The 8,732-nt window shown below is 48.5% G+C and overlaps 1 protein-coding gene across 1 annotated transcript; it reads left to right on the plus strand.

Moving 5' to 3' along the window:
- Window positions 1-7,684: 7,684 nt before the first annotated feature.
- Window positions 7,685-8,566, plus strand: LBRM_04_0050 (calcium-translocating P-type ATPase; the record flags this gene model as incomplete). The annotated part of the gene is made up of 1 exon (XM_001561642.1): window positions 7,685-8,566. One exon carries the CDS (start codon window positions 7,685-7,687, stop codon window positions 8,564-8,566), a length of 882 nt encoding a protein of 293 aa, XP_001561692.1.
- Between the last annotated feature and the right edge of the window lie 166 nt (window positions 8,567-8,732).

The following is an 8,732-nucleotide window of genomic DNA, read 5'->3' on the forward strand; positions in this document are numbered from 1 at the left end:
GTTGCGGATTTACCTGAGGAACTCGCGGGTGTTTTCCTGTCACTTTTCCTCGCGGCCTTTCGCCGTGGGAGTGGGGCATCCATTGCGGATCTCTCGGGACGTTTACGGGAAGGTGCTTTTGACGCGGGTACAGGCGTCTGTGGCGTGCGCTTTGTGCGCTCAGCCCGGTCCATCTTTTTGCGCACCGTTTCCTCCTTTTTCTTTTGCCGAGGAGGTGGCTTTGGAGCACGTGCTTTCGGCTGGTTTGCGCGCCTGGAATCCCGTTTCGGGTTCGTAGATTTCGTTGCGCGCCTTTCGCCACCACCCAAGTGGAAAGTGTCCTCACGGTCCACCGTGGTTTTCTTCAACCACGGTTTGTGCTCGATTTCGTTGTAGAAGAAATCTTTCCGTGACACCGGGTGGTTCGTCAGAATTTTCCTCATTTTTTCGAGGAAATATTCGCGTGGCGGGTGGTGTTTCGACGCCGCGTAAAGCAGGCGCCGCATGCACTTTGCCATGTCGTGGCTATGGTCGATTTGTATGTCCAGATGAACGCCGAAAAATACGGCAGACATATACAAACCGCAGTCGTCGCTATAGCGTTCCTGACGTGGTGAAAATTCATTCACCAAACGCAAAGCTGGCCAGACCATTTTGAAGTGCTTACGCAGTTTTTCTTCCACTATGGGAGAAGGTGCGGAGTCCAGGATGCTCAGCTGTATTTCTGCTGAGTCCCGCGTCCCTTTCTCCAAAAGCCCTGCGATCCAGTGCTTCATAATGAAGATTGGGAAAAACACCACGCCGTGACGGTGCACCTTTGCCTTGAGTTGCTGCGCGCGTTTCCAATCAAGGTGCACCATCGTGTCCGACGGAACGATCCGTTTCTTAGGGAGGTACGCTTTGTAGATCACATCGAGTTCGATGTTCGATGTTTTCCCCTCGCGCATGTCACCGCCCCACATTTCTTTTGCAAATGACCTTGCGATACCAAATGTGGTTTGCCTCTTGTGTGCGGTGGCCTCCTGCGAAACGTCGGCTGTGGCTCCGTCGGGCGTTAGTTTTTTGACCCTTCCTGTGCCTCGCCTCCGCGGAAAAACTTACGTCGGTTGTCTCCGGCGTTTCCTCGGTAACCGTTTCGTTGGCCTGTGCCTCTTCCGTTGTGTTTTGCCGGACCATAGGTATAGTCGTTTGAATTTTGGTAATCGTGCTGGCTCTGGCTATTCCTCGGAATCCGCTGTCCGAATTTTTGTTCTTTCAGGCATTGTGAAAGCAAGTCTTTCATTTTTAGTAGGTTTTCTTCAGTGAGTCCCGAGAGTGCTTCGAATCCTGCCATGTCCAGTGCTCCGATCTGTGTCCCGTCGGCTCCGAGAATTGGCGCGTATGGCGCGCCTCCTTCTAGGATATCTGACCCGTCTCTGTTCGGAGCCCGGTAGGTATCACACGGATGTTTTCGGTGCACTCCGCTGCCCTCAACTGTTCTTGGTCCTGCTTGACTTTCGCTGTGTGCCTTTTCGAAAGTGATGCGGTTGAGGTGCTCTAACCTGTCCGTTTCGGGAACCAAAGGCACTTCGACCCGTGTCAAAACTTTTCTCCATTGCCGCATTCCTCCTGCACTGGTTTGTGCGATTTGCGTGTTGTATGCGAGTAAACGTGACGTAATGGGCTCGTCCACAAACATGGCCAACCATGCTGCAATACGTTGGTCGGCGGTGGCTTTTTGTGCCCGTGGTCCCGTCAAGCCCAGCAGAGTCGCGGTAGTGATGGCAATAACGGGTGTCATTTGTTTCGCTACGATTGCTGCCTCCATTTTGACTTTGTATCCCTCCAGTGGGTTTTTTGAGGCTTCTATGTTATCCCATATTTCTTCCCACCTTTCTTCCACGTCCAGCACTTGTTGGATTTCTTTGTTTGCGAACAACTTTTGGGCGTCCATCACTTCCTTCTTGATATTTTTTGTTGTGGGATCTGCTGCGCCAACACTCCTCAGTAGTGATTTTGTCATACCCTTACAGGCGAAATGAAAATCGGCATCTGTCATACCGCCTTCGCGGTATAATTTTCTTGTGAGTTCTGCCGTCATCTTTGTAGCCTCCTCTGCGACGAATAATTCGAGGTACTCATCCAGCTCTTTCTCGGTTAGTCGTTTGTCGGACATTTCCGATGTAGGTGAGTCGGAGGAAAGGGAAACCGTGCGCTTTTGTCGCAGAGATTCGAGTGTGTGTCTGGAGAAACGTTTCTGAATATGTAGTCGTTTTTCCGTCGCTGGCCGCATGAACTCCACTTAGTGTGATTACTATATACATTTGGAGAAGAGATAAAGGGACAAAGGTAAAGTAGGAATCCATAGAAACAGATGCAAGAGTACATATTTGCCGACCTGTGGCCATAATTTCCAATCGGGAAACATTATGGTACACAGACGGTCACACATCACAAATGGAAGTGAGGAGTCGGTTTCCGAGACACACACACTCACTCAGGATTCCTTTTCCACGGATACAAGAAACCGATTCAGCTATCGGTCAAAACAGATCCAACACCACATCCCACCAACCACCACCCCCCCCCCCCTATAAGGTCAAGTGCCATTCGATTGCCTTTGTGGTTTTACACGCCGCCAATGGAACCCTAACCCTAACCCTAACCCGTGTACCCTGGCCCTCGGGAGGATTTCTCCGGTACAGTGGGAGAGGGTGCCTCAAGGATAGGTAGGAGTGGTAGAAAATGCCCGCACCCTAACCCTAACACGTGTACCCTGGCTCTTCACAGGGACGTTAGGGTAGCAAGGGTACGCAAAGCGTTGAAGGAATGTCCCGTATAGTGATCCCGTTTCGGAGAGCCACTGACAGCTCTTCAGCGTTTCGGTACAGTTGTGGAGAAAATTTCGGCGTGTCTTCGCTACACTCACGGGTCAGATGTGCCCTTCTAACACATGTTTAGTCAGGACTAAACCACATTCTTCCGACGTCTCACGTCTCTGTGGGTGAACGTTTGAATGTTTCACTTGGCATCGTGTCCATTATTATGCGCATCACAGAGTGTAGGTGCTCTCAGCGCCGGTGGTAGCAAGGAAACTTAGGGAAGATTCCCCTGGGTTCTTCGCGAAGGTGTGGGCTTCCCAGCACGTCGACTGCAGAGCAGAAAAGGGCCCAGCACCGGCCTAGAAGCCCTCCGCAGCAGCTCTTCCTTCACGGTTGCTTTAAAGGGCGCTGATCCCGCGCTGAGCCCTGCAGACAAGACAACAGCTGAGAGAAGTCTGTCACCCTCCAGACCGCGTTTCCACCAGCGGGAAAAGCCTTTCAAGCGCCTTCCCGCATAGCGGAGGCTTCTCAGACCCGAAGAAAGGCAGTGCCGCAGTCCTTGGCGAGGCTTCGCGGCAGTTCATTCACCAAGTTTTGCTGGATTGCAATGTAAAAGAGCGCCGCATCTACGCCCCCTCTAATATGTAGAGGCTTCTTGTGTGCGAGCGCGGCCAGTTAAGCCGGTGGCTTCTTCCGACTCCACCGCACCCTGGTCTTCCACAGGGCCGTCGCGTGGCGCAAAGCAATGCCAGACACGCGCGTGGCGGCAGCGCATCCACTCAGCGACACGGGCACGGGCTCTGCCACAACTCCCCCCCGCCCCCTGCTTCCCTGGTCGCCCCATCGCCGCGCTCATTGCGCCGGTCGCCACCCGACACATCCCGCGGCGTGGCGCAGGCCTCCCACACCAGTAGGCAGTGGCGGTTGGGTGGAACACTCGATACCGACGCTGACCCTCGCATGCGACGCCCCCCACCCTGGGATGGACCACCGACATCGCTTTGAACCCCTCCGCCCTCCGCACGCTGTGGGCGCTGGGCGCTGTCCCCGCCAGAAGTGGTTCGGGAATGCAGGGATGGGGGAGTTGCTTAGCGTTCTCTTCTTGAACGGCGGGTGCGGCGGACTAACGATATGATACTGAGTCGCAGCGTCTCATTGTGGCGGGGATTTTGCGGTTGCGCAGAAGGGTGTGATCTGAGCCTGGCGAATGCCCATCAACTTTTGAAAATGTTTCTCTAGGAGGCATTGAACAGTTTGAGGGACATTCAATGGTTTTTGCTTCACGGCACCTTGTCTTTGTTGGGCATGGAATGTCTTCTGGTTCCTGTCGTCGCTTACTGTGCGAACGTTGTTTTTCGGACAGCGTTTTACTTTCTATTTCGCTGTTGCGGTGTAGGGGTTTTTGCTGTAGTTATGTGTGTAAAGGGGAACTTTTCGACATTTAAGTCTATTGGGTAGTAGGAGGTGTAGTTTTTTCTTGACATGTGTGTATATGCGTTAATTTCTTCTCTCTGTGTTTCTTTCAAGGACTGCCACGTGCCGCTGTCCTAAGGAAGTGAGTGTTTCTGCTCTCAAGCTGATACTAGCTCTTTTCGCTGCTTTTTAGAGGAAAGGAGATTGTATTTGTTTGAAGGGGTCGTGTTTGAGTTAATGCGTGTTGTGGAAAGTAACCCTTTTGATGAATTTATTGAATTAGGCTGAATATCTGGTAATCAGGATGTTGGCGCGAAGAAATGTCTTACAAAAGCTCCGTAGTCTAAAAGATCTTTCATTTTCGGGGCGCTAATGGGTGCAACTGGTTTATTTTTTTTTTTTTAGGCCCCCTTCCGAGTATCTGTTTTTGTAGGGGAGTAGAAGCTAGGAATGTTGCTGGTCTCCTGTGTAGATGTTGAGTATGTGGCAGGTGGTGAGACTTTGTTTTATGAGGACTGTATGGCACATGGGTGTTTGGCGACACTAGGTCTTTTTTTTTCTTTATTCTTGCTTCTGTTGCCTCGGATGCTTCTTGTTCAGCAACAGGTGTTATAGATCACCTCAGCTCTTTGCGCAGTAGTACATACTGGGTCAAAACTAACATGTCTATGCTGTTTTTTTTTTTTTGCTGCCCTTGAAGGTTTTACATCTACTTTGGCCCTTGTAGCTCATTCCTGAGCGCTACTGTGGAGTTGTTGTCGCTCTATAAGTGCTGCTTTTTGTGGTGAGCATTTCTATGTTCGATTTAGGGTTGGCTGCAAACGGTAGCGGACGTTTAGGCAGTTTCCAATAAGCTGATCAAGATTTTGCATGGGGTGATGGCTCTATTGTTTTCCTATGTGTTTGTAAGCTTGTGACGTGAGTAATGAAGTAACAGATTAGTAAACAATACGATGTACTAAGAGCTCTGCTAAGAAAATCTTACAACCCTTATTCTATGCTGTGCTACAAGAGGTTTATCTTTGGGTCTCGGTTTTTAGTTGGTAATTGGAGTACGCGTCACTTCATGGATTATCGTTGTGGGGCAGCAGTGTCAGTTGTGTCTTCCTCCATATGAGTTGTGTTACCTGATCGAAATGAGGGATAGAGGGTACCGTAAATACAGTGCAACAGAATGGTCGAAAAAGAAAATGGAGGTGAGATTATTTTTACACCAGGGAGTTACTTCAGTTGTGGATAGAACACGTACTAGTCAGCTGTCATAATGGTGCGTTGAAGTGCTGTCTGCTAGCTGTTTGATATAGTCGCCTTTTCTCTTTCGGGTACTATTGTCCTTTGGCTGGTCTTTGGTGGTCTGGGCCTTTGTGCCTATAGAGGACAGGGGTGAGGCTTCTGATTTCTCATCCTTCTGGTTTTGCCCGAAAGTGTGTCTCCTCCATTACTTTGGTTGCGGGCAAAACCTGTTGTAGGAGATCCGTTTGTATTTTTTCTTTGTTTTCCTGCGCATTATTTATTGCTTCTATGGGACCTATTAGCTAGCGCTGTACACGTGTATTTTGGTATCCTACATTTTCGCTGCTTGTATATATATATTATTGGTTTTGGGATATTTTTGCCTATATGCGTACAGGGTATTGATTGCTGTTTTGATGTGGTGTATAGTGAAGGGAATTGTAGTCTTTGCTGCTTTGTGGTAACGAAGACCTGATAAGTTTAGGGACGTTTCTCTGCGGTCGTTTTGCAGGTTAGGTATATTATTTGCGCTAGCTTTACAGAGTCTTTGTTTTCTGTGATTTTCTTGCGAAGAGGTATGCCACGGCTGGGTGCATTGAGCGTTTAAGAACTGTTTTGTTGCTTTTGTAGCTGTTATTGAATTTCTCTTGTATTGCACGAGTAATTCACAGGTTTTGCTTCAACTACAACAATTGGTAATGCTTATCATTCGTACTCTTCTGGAAGGTGCTGTTTACTATGTCGTTGACTCTCTGATCACTAATGGAGGTCACCTGTTACTCGGCGTAACTGTTGGGGATATGTACACGGAATGTTTTTGCTAGATATATGTTTTTTTTTTTTTTTCGAGGGACCTCTTTCTCGTGGCGAAACATGAAATGCATCGGCATTACTATTAGTTCGGCTGTGATATTAATGTGAGATGTTCTTCTGAGAAGCACTGTATTCCTCTCTCGTGCTGCGCAGCTGGTAGCTTAGCCGAAACGTGAGGGCTTAAATGGGGCTGTGCTCTTATTGAAAAGGGTACTATGCATGTAGTCGAGCATTGCAGAGGTCATGCACCGGTTGTGTGAATGTATATCTCAGTATGTTTGTTTATGGAAGCCATGTTTTTGTGTTGTTGCTGCAAACCAGTTTGTTGGCCCTTGATGTAGTGGGGTAAGCGTCATAATGCGCAGTGCTTCCTGAAGTACTTGTGAAATGGGGCATCCATTTGTTGTGAGATGTGGCGGCTCTCTATCTCTCTGTTGTTCATTACGTATGAGGTGAGGAATTGCCTATGTCAACTTTCACTAGTGACGTGAGTGCTTTGCAATGAAAAGGAAAGCAGCAGTTCGGATTTAGGAGTTGAGTTCACAATCCACTTGCGTTTCTGTAACTTACGTTGCGCTGAGTCAAATCATATTTTTCAGAAGGATGCGCTTCTAGGGTTTTCGCTGCTGTGAGAACAGAAATGTCTGACTTTTGACTAGAAGAGGTGCGAGGTCCCTCAGAGCCTTTCCTGTGTGCCTTTGTGTTTCACAGTAGAAAGCATACGCAGGTTCTCTACATCTTTAGTCTTACCTTTCACAACACAAGGGAGACCTATAGCATCAGAAACCAGGATTTTTGTTGTTGTTTTACAAAGATCTGCACTCCCTTTGATAACTGTGCTCTGCCTTGCTACTACTTGCTCCCTTGCTTATAGGTATGCGCAATTTTTGTTTCTACATCTAACATGATAGAGAGGAGAGACGTGCGAAGAACGATATGAGAAAATGCGAGTGAAAGTATTGAGCATCATTTCCATGATGTACTTTAGAACCGAACTATCGCTTCCATATATTGTTCTTCTGCCGACTTTAGATCTCCAGAAAGCGAGTTATTGTAAGCTTTTTCTTTTTTTTTTCCGTTCACCCCTTTGATTACTTCTGACGACACGGATCCTTCTGGGATGAAAAAGGTGGAGACTTGCATCTACCCTTTTCGTGGGTAGTTGTATGCATTGCTTGAGTGAAAGGCTACCAGGTTACTATACTGGTCCACGGAAAGGGGAATCTGGCAAGTGAGAAAAGAGTGACGAGCATGCAGCGGAATGTATCATGACTGACTCTTGACATCATTCTCTCTTCTTTCTTTATTCTGCTTAATCAGTGTTTTTTGTATGTTCTTGTTTTGTTATTACGCCTTACATCCTTTCAGCTCTTCACGGCCTCGAAGCGTAAGACTGGTTTTTTTCTCTAGAATTTAGCATACTCGTAGAAAAAAAGGTTTTGAAAATGGCTAAACTTCTACTACCTGACAACCCTGCCTCGATGGACGGTGGCCTAATCTGTTCATTGCTGGAGGTCAAAGAGGCTTGTGGTCTTGATAAAGATGAGGCAGACAGGCGCCTTCAGGTTTTTGGCAAGAACGCATTTCCTGTGGAACCCTCAACACCTTTGTGGAAGCTAGTCGTTGGTCAGTTTGAGGACACGCTTGTGCGCATCCTACTCCTTGCCGCGTTTGTAAGCTTTTGTATGGCCGTTCTGGAAGATAACAGGGTAGACTTTGTGGAGCCATTTATTATTTTGCTGATTTTGACGCTGAATGCAATAGTCGGTATTTGGCAAGAAGATCGAGCTGAGAAGGCTATTGAATCCTTGAAAGAACTTGCTCCTGATACAGCTGCTGTTGTTCGTGACGGAGTGACACAGACCATCCTGGCAGAAAACCTTGTTCCCGGGGATATTGTTGAGGTCGCCGTTGGAGATCGTGTTGCAGCTGATATTCGGCTATTAACGCTGGAAAGCACAGCACTGCGCGTGGATCAGTCCATTTTAAACGGCGAGTCGGTGGAAGCCGTGAAGCAGGTGAAGTCAGTTTGTAGCAAGTGGGATCGGTTTCCCTCGAGCATGGTGTACCGCGGCACTGCTGTTGTGTATGGTAAGTCCCGCGGTGTGGTCGTACGCACCGGCACATCCACTGAAATGGGCTGCATCGAGTGTAGTGTGCGCGAGCAGGAGGAAAGAAAGACTCCGCAGCAGTGTAACAGGGATGAATTTGGCTCTGATCTGCTCAAGGACGAGAGGACACATTCGCCTTATTGGTGCACGGTGAATATAATACGGCAGTTCAAGACCTCACTCGCAGAGCACGTGAGGAGTCGTGGTGCGAGATGATACATTCAACATACCGGCATTCGCGAAGTTGTCGGTGGCTTTGGTATGTCGGGTCCATATCGGGAGGCCAGCCCGGCAATGCTGTCACAGGTGTCGCGCGATTGTATGTCAGCAAGAAAGGCGGCACACAATGATTTCTGCGCTATCTGCGGAGAGAGCAAACTCT

Source organism: Leishmania braziliensis, chromosome 4, assembly GCF_000002845.2.
Source record: "Leishmania braziliensis MHOM/BR/75/M2904 complete genome, chromosome 4".
NCBI lineage: Eukaryota > Euglenozoa > Kinetoplastea > Trypanosomatida > Trypanosomatidae > Leishmania > Leishmania braziliensis.